Below are 15,666 nucleotides of genomic sequence, written 5' to 3'. Positions count from 1 at the left end.
TCCCGCAGTTTGGTCAGACTCATGTTTGTAGCTTCGAGAACACTGTCTAACCATCTCATCTTATATTCCATGTTCCTATGCAATATTTTTCTTTACAGCATTGGACTTTCCTTTCGCTTCAACATGCTATAAATTTTATATCTGTATTCCACAATCTTTCCCATGCTTCCATATCTTTCTTAACCAATCTCTATTGCCCAGTGTATCACTGAAGATTTTACTTGCTCATCCTTTGTTTGACAGTCTAATAATATCTTATACATTTTAGACAGCACTTTAACATTACATTCCAACAGATCTTTCCATTTTTGATATTTGTTCCCCAACCCCTAGTTTCCTATCTTTCTTAAATGCTTCATTCAGTTGATGATATTGTATCCATGTTGTTAACTTTCCTGATAAATCCTTAAATTCTTTCAATTTAAACTTACCTCCCTCTTGCTTTAATAAAGTTCTATAAGTTGCCCAACCTTCTACCTTATTCCTTTTCTTTACTGCTTTGGCTTCCAACGGCGAGAGCCAAAGTTTTTGTCTCCAATAAGTTTTTATATTTCTCCCATATTCTATACAATTTTTCCTGATTATATGATTTGTAAAACCTTCCTTTACTTTCACCTTTTCTACCACAGATAGGCGTGGCAACCAAAAATATTATCATGACCTTCTAAATCTAAGATATCTGGATTCTCCTGTGTCATCCATTCCTTCAATCAACAAAAACAAAATGCTTCGTAATATAATCTCATATCTGGCAGGGAGAAACCTCCTTTCTCTTTTGCATCTATCAATATTTTACATTTTATTCTCAGGTTTTTTCCTTGCCAGATATATTTAGAAGTATCTTTTTGCCATACATTGAAACAATCTGTCTTGCCAATCAACAGAACTGATTGAAACAACTATAACATTCTTGGCAATATTCATTTTTATAGTAAACACTCTGCCTAACCGTGAAAGTTTCATTCTACTCCAAATCTGCAGATTTCTTTTAATATCTTCACAGGTTTTTAAATAATTATCTTTATATAGATTTATATTATTTGCTGTTAACCATACACCTAGATACTTGACCTTCCTTTCAATCTTTAGACCTGACACATCTTGTAATTTATTTTTACTCTCATCATTCATATTTTTACCAAGAGTTTGGTTTTATCTTTATTAATCTTAAGACCTGCTACATACATCTCCAAAATTTTTTATCTCTTGTAATACTTTTGAGATTGACTCCATTGGTTCTACAGATATCACCATGTCATCAGTTTATATTGTGTCTGTCCCACTCTTATACCTTTAATTTCTTGATTACATCTTATTCTTTGCACCAATACTTCTAAAACTAATATAAACAACAAGGGTGACAACGGACAGCCTTGTCTTGTTCCTTTAGTTATTTTACAATTCTCAGTCAGTACATTATTTACTATCAAATTAGCTGGCCAATATATATTGCTCTGACTCCTGCAGAGCATTCAGTCTTGTGAATCTTCACCAACAGTTTGAAGTAGACTATGGGACAGGGGAGATATTGGGATCAGTTCACAATTAAACATGAACTTACCTAATTTTCAGTTTCCGAAACAAAAACGCATAGTACAGAATGTGGACTTCTCCAAATTTAGCAGTGGTGTGCACAGAAATGCACATGATAGTTTAAAGTGTGCATATGAATGCATTTCAATAGTGAAAATAACATTAAAAATGCATTATATTAGGGGAAATTGCTTTGCGAAGATGTGTATGTTAAGCGGAATTTCACACAAAAGTGTGTATATTGGGAGAAAATCATGCTGAAATATCTTCATGTGCACTTCAAAAAGGCATATGCAAAACGATGTGAAAATGTGGAGAACTGAACCTTCTGGAAAAAGAGAAACTGAGAGAAACCAAAATTGGTATATTTGCCCATCTCTACTGTGTATAATTCAAAGTCATAAAATGCAATGCAAGTGCAATAAAAACAAGGTATTTAGAAGTTGGAAACAATGGTGGGGAAGCTGAAGATGTGCCTTGCCTGAGGTTGCCTCCTGGTCTAACTCTGGCCCAGTCTGTACCTTGATTTTTCAGAGTTAAGAGCTCAGCCATGATGCCAGTAGTTCAGGGAATAGTTTGCTGCTTTTGAAAATTTGAGCAACTGAGATTTTGTTCAGCAACTTTGTTAAAAAAAACAAGACTGGGGCTTGCAGCATGCGGCGTGCTCTGGGTAATAAGATTATCCAACCAACATTGTATCTCTGTGTTCTGCACTGCAGAACAAAGAGAGAGCCATGCATTTGCCAGTACAATGCACAACAGCATTACGGTTGTTTGCAGATGGAAAATGCTACACTGCAGTCTCTCGAGCTAGTTAAAGGGGTTCCATTTCAGCGCCGCTACTTTCATCTGTGGAGATCAAAAGCTGTGCTCCAAATTGAATTACTCAAAACTACCATAACATGTGGCAACCTGTAGAAACCAATCTGTATGACGTTTTAATGGCATATGTGTGACACCCGGAAGATTTCTTTTCCTCGGTCCATGGAGGGAAGAGAGGGGAGGGGGAATCAATAATATACAAAGGAGAAACATTCGTGTTTTTTATGGAAATGACCTCCTCTGAGGCAATGTAGTCAGTGTTTAAAAGAGCTTTGAATACCTGTTTTGATATTCTTAAGGCTTCGGGCAAATGTTACATACAGATTTTAGATCAATGTGAGTTTCATGGAAATTACCCAGGGTGGGTAAGGGAATTAGATCAGTCTGTGACTCAGTTCTTTCATATTTATATTCAGATTCAGACTATATAAATGGCATCTTCATATACATTTAGTGGTGTAATAAACTAAGGGGATGGAAAATTGGAATGGAGAATAATGCCACCTACCCAAAAGGCCAGCTCTTGGCTCCAATGTTTATTCCTAATTCCCTTTCTGATTAGGGGTACTTCTGTGTACCCCTAATCACCTTCCTGGAAGTTATTCCCCATTCTGGGTGTTGTGAGTTACCCTGATTTTGCTTCTAAAGTGAAAACACAGCGTACAGAATCCTTTCTCCTTCCATTTTATATTGCTGAATTTTGGATGCAGTTTGCCACCTCTGTCAGTTCCTTCATTTGCATCTCCACACACACACACACTTTTCTACATAAACAAAGCTACATGTACAAATTGCTTTTGTTTTGTTTTGGCAGTGCTTGTACCTGTTTCAGTGTGATCAAGCATATCATGATTGTATTAAGATTGCTATTTTGTTCGTTTGCCTAGAGTTTATCAGTGTGCAGGACTTTTAGCAATGTGCAGGATTTGAATTTGCACATCATTAAAATACCACCAGTAACATACCCACGAGGAAGCTAGCTGCAATCACACACACACACACACACACACACACACACACACACATATGAAGGTAACTTTTTAAATGGTCGTTTGTATCAATGAAGATGCAAATGACCTGAAGAAAGTGGAAGTGATAGAAAATAACATATGCTTCCATCCTGAAATTTAGTTTAAAAATTATTTTAGCTTAACCAGGATCTAGGAGAAGTAGAACAAAGGGACAGAGTGAAGCCATGGAAGGGAAGGGGAAATATTTATTACATGGTTCTCCCTCCCACCTTGTGTTCTCACAGCAATCCTGTGAAACCGGTTAGGCTGAGCCCAAAATCGCTTAAGTGAGCTTCACACCTAAGTGGGGGTTTGAACCCAGGCCTCCCTTCTCCTGGTATGATGCTGTAAGCGCTACAGCACACTGGCTTCCAAATTCTTTCATCCTTATGTCTGAATCACATCCAAATAATTTTTTTAAAAATCATTATTTTATTTCATAGAGTTGAGGGCTATTGATGACTACTGGTCACAATAGCTATGCTCTGCCTCCGCAGTTAAGAGGCTGCAGTCCTTCAGAATACCAGTTGCTGGAAACCACAGGAGGGGAGAGTGCTCTTGTGTTCGAATCCTACTTGGTGGTTTCCCAGAGGCAACTGTTCAGCCACTGTGAGAACAGGATGCTGGACTAGATAGGCCAGCAGGCTTTTCTTACATTCTTATCTTCAGATTCCAGAGTTCTCGCTGCCGCTTTTGATATGGCAGCGCAATCCTAACCATGTTTGCTCCAATGCAGGGATGCAACAAGGCAGCAATTTCACCCACCCACAACAGTCACCACAAGATAACCTTTGCATATAACTCTGACTGGATAAGGTAATTAACCTCCCTCCACTTGCAATTCCTCACTAAGTGAAGTTACCACACCCTGCAAATGGTTCACATTAACAACATTTTGAATTGTTTTCACTGCTCCCCTTTCTTGGCTCAAGCTACTATTACTACGATTAGCCTGTACCGCTCACATTGTAATGCATCTTCTTTCTCAGCTAGCTGCTGCTTCTTTCTTCTTCTTTTGACTAGCTTCTTTTTCACAGACTGCGGTAGCACTGCCAAATCATTAACATCGCATTTACTTTGTCGCACAGTTTAGTTGGGTTGAAATGAACAGGACTTGAATGTCAACAACTATGTACCTTATGAGGGTTATACACTATATCAGGCTTGTCCAACTTCCAAGCGACTGCGATCTACTTCCACTATTAAAAAACTGGTGGTGATTACCCACTGGATTGACCAAAGTTGTTAAGCTTTTTTTTTTTGGGAGATCAAAGTTGTCTCTAGGGGTGGGTGGGAGGGGTCTCAAGATCTACCGTGATCTACCACAGGCACCCCGCGATCTACCAGTAGATTGTGATCTACCTGTTGGCCATCCCTGCCCCACATATATGGTGTAGTGCCTACCGTGTTGATTTAGGACTTGGGAGACTAGGGATCAAACACCTCCCCGTACTGAAGCTATGAAGCTCACTGGGTGACATTGGGGCAAACCGTCTCTCAGAATAAGTTACTTCACTGCGTTTTTGTGGAGATCAAATGGAGAGGGAGGAAGAACCAAGTATGTCACCTTTGACTCCTTGGCAGGGAGCCAACCCGCTCTCTTTTCATCTCGTCAACCCCCCTACTCTTTACACCTTACCTACTCACTACCCCCTCACAGCTTGCCCAGCCCAAACCCTTTTAGAGAAGGGTAAAAGATGCTTCAGAGAGCACTTTGCCAGACCATTTTCTGAACTGCTTCCCACCTTGCTTTAAATGCTTCTCCAGCAACATTTAATGGGGGGAGGCCATGATTCAGAGACCCATTTGCTAAATCACTGTCCAAAGCATCTTCCACCATCACTTAAACTTTTCTCCTTTCTCAACAGCTCACCTGGACTGCCCTCTGCAGTTGGCATGGCCACCTATAGGCTGCTACACAAACTGCAGCATGATGACAGTCATACACAAATATATATTAGAGAGAGATTATATAAAATACGCCATAAAAACCTGATGTATCTGGAAAAACAGAAGTGAATTCTTTGTTACACCTAGATTAGTTTTGGCAATCTGAACTCTGCTGCCTTTTTCTAAAAGTGCAGTTACCCAAAACACTATTTTCTTCCTGTCTTTTCCCCTTGTCAAGTATGCCAGCCTGTTCTTAAGTATATGTATGATCCTGCTATCTCCTTCCGCTTCTCTATTATATTCATGATGTTTAGCTTGTTAAATGTTGAATATCATCTGCGTTTTGGCAGGAGGTGGCGGGGAGGTAAAAACAGAGTCAAGAAGAATGGGCATTTTTCTCATATTACATTGCTTAAGTGACATCTTCAGAAGGAAAAAACAACAACATAGGCTGTTGCACAATGGCAAGTCAAAGGGGTAAGAAATACTGCAGCAGCTAATTAGATAAGGAGGCACTGTTCCAGCAATGGTACAAAGGGTTGATGCTCTGACACCAGGACCTGATCATACGCCAGACCCAACACTCAAATAGGAGCAGCCCACCTCTTATTCAATCTGGGTGGGTAGAGGGATAGGGCTGCTGTTGCTGGTTTCTCCATCATCATCCAAAGAGGTCAAAGATTGTCAGGTTCCTTGTAATTTTCACCTTCATAACCTTGGCTGGAAAGAAGCTTAAGCTTTCTCAGTCTGAAGGTCATGTGCCTCTTGATCAATAGAAATTCATGAATATGGAGGGCACTGTGCACCTATTATCTCATTAATGTGCACCCAAATGCACTTTATGCCTCCTTTGTCCAGAGACGGTTTTCATCAGTGTCAGAAATGAAATCAACATGAAGGATGGGCTCTTGATATAGAAAATAGTTTCGTATACTTGGTATATGAAACAACTACTAAATTGCCATTATTTTTCAACCAGATATGGGGATTTTTCTTCATGCCTTCATTTTTCCTGTTTTAATCTTCTCCCTTGCTATGTGGTGTTTTTTTCTCTTCCCTCCCTCCCTCTCTCTCTCTCTCTTTCTTTTTACTTCTTTCAAGGTCGCCTGCTCCCACCTGCAGGAGTACATTTAATTTTTCACCAGAGATATCAGAAGTGTGTCTTATTATTCCTGGTATAAGGTTTTTGCCTGCTCATTTTATTCAACATATGCTCCGTTGCATCTGGCCCAAGCCTACTGGGATCACAAAGTGTTAAGACACCAAGACTGCCGGCAAGATGGCCCTCTGTTTTCTTATTAGCAATTAAGCTGATGAACATCAATTTCTGTGCGAGATCCATCATTTTCAGAACGATCAAAATGGCTCAGGAATGGTTTATGTTGGAAGCCTATGCAGCACTCTATTTAGAAACCTTTACCCCATTAGTTTGAAATTCTGTAGATTCTCGTGTATGGTTTCACACTTCTTTTCCTCAAGGCATTGTGAAAATAGGAACTATGTGAGCACCTTTGACATCCCACTAAAGTTAATGCGAATCTGCCATTTATATTATAGATTGGGATTACATCCTTTATGGCTTGGCGTTATGAGCTACCTGGCTAACATCAGAACAAAGGGGTAACTCGTTCCCCTGAGTCCTAGCACCTTCTTTAGAGATGAATAACTAAAACAAGATCAGATACTCTGTGGCATTACTAATTGCCTCTAGGGTAGGGGAGGCTAACCCTTCGCCCTCCTGACATTGCTGGACTGCAACTCCCTCTGGCACCAGTCAGCATGGTCAGTAGCCAAGAGGGATGGGAGATGTGGCCCAGCAACTTCTGGAGGGTCAAAGGTTAGTCACTCCTGCTCTAGGGCTCCAATGGTCACTGTGTTGTGGAATGCTGAGCTGTATTCAGGGGAGAGAGGTTGTTGAGCCTGTGGTTCTGCTGCTGGCAAAACCACGCCAAAGCAGATTGGACTTAACAGGAACTGTACTGTATGAATGTTATTTATTTAAAAGCCACTCAATATTTCAAAAAAATCTTTAAGCAGTGTACAGTCTAAAAAAACCAAACAATATAATGTTAAAACGAAAATACAACCTAAAACCAGGAAAATAACAATATTTACAAAAGCTAATAAAGCAAATTCAGAAGATTCAGACATGTAAAACAATGTCCAGTCTTACGTATCAGGGAAGGCCTGAGAAAAAGGATAAGTCTTCAGTGAGACAGCTGAAGGTTGCAGCTTCACATATGGCAAAGGAAAGAGCGCTCCGCAGTACAGAGGAAACAGCAGAAAATGCACCCCACTATAATATTTTGTAAAAGGGACGCGGGTGGTGCTGTGGGTAAAACCTCAGTGCCTAGGACTTGCCGATCGTATGATCGGCGGTTCGAATCCCCGCGGCGGGGTGAGCTCCCGTTGTTCGGTCCCTGCTCCTGCCCACCTAGCAGTTCAAAAGCACTCTTAAGTGCAAGTAGATAAATAGGTACCGCTTTATAGCGGGCAGGTAAACAGCGTTTCCATGTGCTGCACTGGTGCTGGCTCACCAGCTGCAGCTTCGTCACGCTGGCCACGTGACCCGGAAGTGTCTTCGGACGGCGCCGGCTCACGGCCTCTAGAGCGAGATGAGCATGCAACCCTAGAGTCGGACATGACTGGCCCATACGGGCAGGGGTACCTTTACCTTTATAATATTTTGTAGGGCGCGGTGCCTGGAGTGGAATTTCCCCAAATGATTTAAGTGAGCTTACAGGTCTATACAGGGGCTGGAAATATAGAATAATAGAATTGTAGAGTTGAAAGGGACCCCAAGGGTCAGTTGCTGTACTTCTGTGACACACCGTACCTTACTAACGATGTCATCACGCCAAGCCACCGCAGAAGGCCTCTGAGCATTTATGGATAGGTTTGCCCAAGGACCACCTAAACTGCACCCCCCCAAGGACCACCCCATTAGATTCCAGAATATTTAATGGAACTATAGATTCCAGAATACAAAACAAATTCCCAAAGAGAGGCACAAAAGTTTAGCAGGCTGGAACATGTAAGTCCATCTAGGGCAGAATCAGGAGATTCTGCCTGCCTTTGCTCCAGGGTTTCACATCAGAACCAACTGTCTTGCAGAACAGACGTGGTTAACTGTCTACAAAGTCTTTCTCAAAATAATAAAAAACTCAAATTATTATATTTATATGCTGCTTTCACCCAATACGACATACAGGTGGTTCTAAGACAATGATCAGACTCAGGCCTGCATCTTTTAGCAAGGTTGCCACATCATGCTACCTTCATGTCTTTGCTTGGGTCACAGCCAATATCTATTAAGGCTAAGCTTCTACTGAGTGATAATACTCATTTCATGATTTATGAACACTAGTGATTTATATTACAGTACGTTAGCCTTTTCCATTATTTGAAGGAAGGTGTTTCAGAAAAAATCTGGCAAAGCTATTATGCCATATAAAGATTTTTATAAATGTTAGAATTTTTCATGTGTTCCATTGAGAAAGAGTTTTTAATAATAATAACTGTTCTGGTTGGTAACATTTTGGATTGCCCACCTTTTTGTCTTCAGTGTCTGCTCAATGTATATGGTGAGCTTTGCTATAAAATGGCTGTCACCCATCCTGTACCCACTTACTTGGAAGTAGACCGATTGAATGTTTATTTCTGTTGAATGCAGATATTTAGGTATATAGGATTGTGCTGTACATGCACATGGTGGAATGTTTGCCATTAACATGTTGTATTAGTATAAGATTGCAACCCTTTGTTCATTACCTAGGAATAAGTCCCATTGTCCTCAAAGGGATTTTCTTCTGAGTAGACATTATTTGATTGCAATTTAAGGGAATGAAGGCATTTTACACTCTGGCTTTCTGCTATAAAAGCCCACAAGGAGCCTTTCAGAAGCAATTAAAATAGCATAAAAATACCTAGAATAAGAACAAGTGAAGACTGCAAACCTGTGCACACTTACTTTCCAGGGAGTAAGCCCCATTGTATGCAGCATAAGTTAGTTTTAAATAAATATGCATTGGATTGCACTGAAAAACATAAGCCCAAGCGGAGCTAAAAGCAATAACAGCTAATAAATCTCAATTGTCATTAGGTTTAATTGCATCCACTCTCATCTCTACAAATAGTAGCTAATAATTAGGGCTGTGTAGCCTATTTGTGCCAGATCTGGATTAGGTTGTGGCAGCTACAAATTGCTACAGAGCGGGGGGGGGGGGGGCGGTTTCAAATCAATTTGTGCTGATTTGTGCCGATCCAGAACTAAAAACAGAAACAAAACGCCAGCCTCTGTAAAGCTGCAAAGACTGTCTCCAACGTGTTTCAATTAATTACAACACCATTTAAGGAGAACACCAGGGTTAGGCAAAGACAGGAATTGGCTCATTGTAGAGTTGTAGAATTTCATTCAATACTCTCAAACACAGTGTTTAGGAAGAGTGAAGGCAAAGTTTCAAGATGCAGCAAGCTCACACTTCCCCTACACTTTTGTAAATACCGTCTCTTTGAAATAGTTTGGTGGCATTTGTTCAAATTTGTTTGTTTCCCATCCTTTCCAATTCAATCCCAGCCCTATCCTTATACCAGAAAAAGAAAGAAAGAAAAGAAAAATTTGTTGTCTGTGTCTTAGCCATTGTTACATAGGCAGTGTTACTTTCCCTTATTCCCTCTGCCCCAAATTTTGGCCCTGGTTTTTAAGCTTAGGTTTGCATTTGATTTACAGCTGTGTCTGTTTCTATATCCATCTTTATTGGTATTTTGGTGTGTGGGTGTGGGTGTAAGCCTTGTAAGTACATTGCACAGAGTCCAGTACACTGTTCATGGCCATGAGAGTACAAGATTCAGAATTATGGATCCAGATCTGGATTGAACTGGAAAAGAGGGTCGTGGTGTATTTCCTCACCGTGGCAGATTCTCCACTTGACTGCCGTTAATGTGAGGCAAAGGAACCAACAGTCAGAGAAGATTGTATTTGCTACTCAGTGTATATTTCCCTGTCTCTTTCAGATCATTGGCTCTTCAATACTTGTGGTGCTAATGGACCTCAAGGGCCCACCCAGACCCAATGCAATGATGCCTATAGGAACTCCAATCTCAGTGTAGTGGTAGGGACGGAGGATAATTTTCCAGGTGTACAAGTGTGGAGAGTGCCTGCAACCAATACTTACAGGTAAGAGTTCTATTATTTTCATTAGTTCCAGAGGACTTTCCAAGCCTTTTCTCTGAAACCTATTATCCAAGCCTGGGCTCATCTCTTGAGCATTAAAAGTAGTAATGAAGAGAGCGTCAAGGAGTGTGTCTAAACTGCCTTCCCATTATCACCAAGGACTGGAGCTAGAGTTTGCCAAGTTTTAAAGAGGCACACATCTGCAATCTATACCATATTGTGCCTGCCGCAATGACTGGCTTGAGGGCATGCAGTTGCTCAAGGAATTCAATAGAGATTGCCTGGAATATTCCTAGATGTAGCAAATGATTGTCCATCAGAATACTTGATCATAAAGATGGACAAAGGAGAGAATAATATTGAGTGGTGCCCAGGTTCTGGCGTGAGATGCATATGTGTGTTTATTCAATTTCTATTCCTCCCTTTCTCAAAGTTGCCCGGGACAGCAAACACCAAAGGCAATTGAAAACAAAATAAAAAACCCATTTAGAAATCTAAAAACTGTTTTTAGAAAAGAAATCAAAAACATTTAAAATTTCCCCATACCCTCACACCTAATAATGACAAGTGTGTCAGGATGAGTATATTTCAGCAATCAAATTTCTGGGTAAAGTGGAATATTTGTAAGTTCCTCCTGGACGTAAATACAGTCGTACCTTGGAAGTTGAACGGAATCCATTCTAGAAGTCCGTTTGACTTCCAAAACGTTCAGAAACCAAAGTGTGGCTTCTGATTAGCCGCAGGAAACTCTTGCAGCCAATCGGAAGCCGTGGAAGCCCCGTCGGACATTCGGCTTCCAAAAATAGTTTGAAAACCGGAACACTAACTTCCGGGTTTCGATCGTTCGGGATCTGATTTGTTCGGGAGCCAAGGCATTTGAGATCCAAGGTACGACTTTAATGAAAGAAACAGGTGCACCTCACCAGGGAGGTGGGTCAATGCCAACCACACAGCACCCAGTATTAGCACCACCAGCAGGACCTCCCCTGACAATCATAAGGCTTGAAATGGAATGACCACAGTACCATCAAATTCAATATATATGTAATTAGAAAGTTGCCAAGACAGGTCAGCATGGCTGCAGTTGATTTTAAAAGAGAGAAAAATGAACGAAGTTTTTAAAAGGAAGTTGAAAGGGAGAACCAGGAAGGTCAAATATTTTCAAGATGTTTGGCGGCAGTTTAAAACCACAATGATAGATGTTTAACTGGGATGTAATTTAGAGGGTAGTGAGTTATGTTTTTTAGGGGGGTCACCTCTCATTTTTTAGTGGGATGGGTTGGATTTGTCTTTTTCTATATATTCTTGGATGAACATGTTTAAGTATGCTGTATTGTCATTTTATATGGGGTTTTAATGTTTGTTTGTTTTTGCTGTAAGTCACTTTGGAACACATTTTGCACACACAAGCATGTCCCAAATTGATGGGTACCAAAAAGACAGATTATGATAGGTACCAAAAAGACAAAGAATTTGGTTAAGTTGAGAAACTTTAAAATGCTAGTAGGATTCATTCAGAAATAGAAATCTTACCCAAAGTAGTTCAAAAGGATCACTAATACCTTGTTCAGATGTAACAATTCCAACTTAATAAGCCACTATTTATTAAGCCAGGAGCAAGCCTTAAACCTACAAGCTCCCCATCACTCCTCTTCCCCTCTTATATGCCAACTTCAATACCTAATATGTGATTACTTTGAGACAGAATTTTCTGATATATCTGAAGCACAAAACAGTGCTGAATTTTGGACTCCAAAAACCAATCACCTGATCATATCACATGTTATGAAACCAGAATTTAGTCAAGGCATTACCGCCTGAGAATCTTAATTTTAATCAGCTTGTTATAACAATCCACATGACTATGTTAACTGAAATTGGTATGTTACTAATAACATTTTGTACCTAATAATTTGTTTATTTTATTTATTTATTTTGTATTAAATTTGTGTACCACTCTTCAAAATCTCAGGGCAGTTCACAGCATAAAAATACAATATAGAAACACAAAATAAATAATGAAAACAAGAACAAAAATAAACCCAATAAACCCAGCCCACCCACAATGACATTTAAAAGGATTGTTGTTGTTTAGTCGTGTCTGACTCTTCGTGACCCCATGGACCAAAAGGATATAGGATGTTAATCAGCCAATAACCATTCACACAAATATCCCTGTTGAAGCAATAACTTTCTCCACTGCCACTGAGAAGCCCTAGCACTGAATTCCATACATTTTAAATTGAAATCCTTTGCGTGTGCCACTGAATTTAATGCAGAAGTCCTTGCTGAAAGACCATGTTGATGGCTTAAAATATATGAGGTATGATTGAGAGCTTGTGTTGCCTTTATGTGTGCTTTTTCTGTTTTGGTTTGTGTGGAGGGGTCGACAAGTTTAATTGTTTAGTAGTTGGAAAATTGGGTAAAGGGATCTGGAATGTAAGATGATTTGGTTTATTTAAAGAACCAGAAGAGGGGGAGGAGGGAAGTCCGGGGATATGGGGGGGAGGTAAAAATGTGTGGTTTTTTGGTTATTTTTTGATGTTAATGAGTAATGTGTGGGGTAATCTGGTATTGATACAATGTGGTATATATTGGATTTTTGTAATTGAAAGTTAATAACATTTTTAATAATAATAGAAAGAAATGTTGGGTTCTGAACCACCCTCCTTGACTCAGTATTACAGCCATACAAAATAACAAAGAGCAAGAGTCTAGGAAAATGGACTAAGAGAGGTTCCAAATCTGCTCGCCTACCCATTTTCAGGGCGATTGATGATAATGAAAAAACTAATGATGTTTCACTCAGCCATCCAGAAAAGAATGACTTGCCTGTGGGGGAACGGGTGAGAAGAATTTTTCAAGACTGGCATATAGTATGTAAGCATCTAAAATATAACCCTGAAGCGAAATAGAGGAGCAGTAAATTATATGCACAGAAGTCTCATTTCTTTAATGTTAATGCCTGGGGAAGAAGCAAAATTCACCAGCAACCCTGGGCTGACTTTGCTCTATGATACATTCGCAAGCAGATCAAAAGTTGCAGGCCATTGATATACTGACTGATTTTTATGGGATGTTGTGCATTGTATGTCCATGTTTGAATAATTAGTGCCAGTCATTTAAAAGTTGTGGTGGGTCATTCACAACATTCTCAGCGCCGGCGACACATTACATTGGGCAGTTCCAGTAACACAAGCTTACTTGGGACATCAGGCAGGCACAATAATTTGAGTTGACATCCCTATTCTAAAAGCAGCCACTATGAATGCCTTATTTCAGTACAGTGGTACCTCAGGTTAAGTACTTAAATCGTTCCGGAGGTCCGTTCTTGACCTGAAACTGTTCTTAGCCTGAAACACCACTTTAGCTAATGGGGCCTTCTGCCGCCACGCCGCCGGAGCACGATTTCTGTTCTCATCCTGAAGCAAAGTTCTTAACCCGAGGTACTATTTCTGGGTTAGCGGAGTCTGTAACCTGAAGCGTCTGTAACCTAAAACGTCTGTAACCCGAGGTACCATTGTATTGCAAAGGGGTTTCCCTGGGGGGTCTCCAGCTGAGTGCCTGTGGGTGCCATCAGTACCTCTTAGTGCATCCACAAAAGATCTCAGTAAATAGCCCTCAAAAATCTACAATAGACAAGAAACTGCTCTCCATGCCCATTTCCTGTTTTGCACTGTCTCTTGTATACTGAGCCCTTAAATATGCCCACATTTCGTTGGATGCCAGGATTTGTCACCCACCTTCCCTTCTGTTCTGAACAGAGAGGAGGTACAAAGAGCTTTCCTCTTCTGAGTGAGCATGGTGAACACCCCCTTTCTTTGATGGGGTTATCTGTCTGGGCCATTGTGTGTTCCTGTCTCTTGTAGATATGGCAGCCATTGTTTTGACTGGCACCCATAGCACGTTCTCAAAATTCCAGAAATGCCCACTGCTTAAAATGGTTGGCATCCACAGGGGCCTAGGCCAATTTGACCATTGATTGTTGCTACCCTTGTGACATTCTGCCTGCCATGCCTCCAAAACCCTTGAAAAATCCTTACTACAGACCCTATTTTGCCAGCCCATGACCACCACTTGCCCCTTGTACAGTACCGAGACCTGATGAGGTTTCTCCTTTTTGTCAGAGCAGTAAGACCGCTCTGATGTTGAAGCTCTGGTGTAGGGTGCTAAGCTGCTTCTACCGTTGCAGCAAAATTGCCCTGTCCTGACTTAGGCCTAGTGAAAGTGTCTAGTCGCAGTGTCTAGTCCTGTGCACTGGTGCCAGCAGACCCAAAAAGTGGAACGGCAAGTATTTTAAAACAGCAGCCCCCATTCCATTGCTGTATAGTGCAATCGTATGCACGTCCACTCAAAAGTCGCACTGTTTTCATGTAAGTAGGTTTAGGATTGCAGTTTCCTCCCTCATCTACTGTGAAGTGGGACCAAAGTTCTCTTTGGTTCCAAAGGTTTACTTGTCTTAACTGGCTGGAGGCTGGTGAGGGAGAAGAGAAGACAGCAGCAATTGCAAGAAAAGGGCAAGTGGAGATTGTGCATCTTCAGGTCCAAGTGAATCGTTGTGCATCGTCTCTTCAGTGTGCAAAACCATTTTCTCCCCTCAGTTGTATCCCAGAGGAAGAGAGGGAGAGGGAGAGAGAGAGAGAGAGAGAGAGACAGAGAGAGAATCTACATACATGCAATCAATGACCCTGCTCCTGCTGCTGAAAACACAATAGCTCCTTTAAAAAGTTCCTTCTTAGAAAATGTTTAATTCTGCTTCCATTTCCAGAAAACAAAAATGCATTCTTATCCTGTCAATTATTCTGTGTGGTTTCGTTCTGCCAAACTACATGGGGGAAACAATCTGTTCCTCCCTATGTTTGTCCCGTCCGTATGTTTCTAAGGAATATGTGTGAGCACTTCATAACTGACCCGTTATGCGTGTATTTTGTATTTGCGTATTGGAGCAAGTACAAATGTGATGTAAGAAACTCACTTACCTACATACTCGCCTCAGATCCTCAGCCTTCTGCAAATGCAATGGTGTTCTGTTTTAAACAAAAGGAACTCTCTTTTACTATTAACAGAAGTCTGAAAAAGAATCAGCAGGCTTCACTTTGATTTCTCCCCCCAACCTTCAACACTCCTAATAACACAATATGTTTGAAAATTTCTCCCTGCTTTTTATAGCCAGGTTCACTGTTAAGCATAGCAACAATAATAGAGAAGTGGGTGTCTGTTTTGCAAAAGTGAGTCCCT

General features: G+C 40.6%; 1 protein-coding gene across 1 annotated transcript in view; it reads left to right on the top strand.

The window, feature by feature from the left end:
* The window catches only part of ALK (ALK receptor tyrosine kinase), a 574,962-nt gene that overhangs the window by 500,156 nt on the left and 59,140 nt on the right, over positions 1-15,666 (top strand). Inside the window, exon 12 of the mRNA XM_083604448.1 lies at positions 10,269-10,431. Within this exon, the coding sequence (XP_083460574.1) occupies positions 10,269-10,431 (163 nt within the window). The remainder of the gene's footprint in view (positions 1-10,268; positions 10,432-15,666) is intronic.

The sequence above is a fragment of the Podarcis filfolensis genome, assembly GCF_964270895.1.
Source record: "Podarcis filfolensis genome assembly, chromosome: 3".
Lineage (NCBI taxonomy): Eukaryota > Metazoa > Chordata > Lepidosauria > Squamata > Lacertidae > Podarcis > Podarcis filfolensis.
Note: the sequence above shows the minus strand (reverse complement) of the source record. Positions and strands in the feature narration are given on the sequence as shown.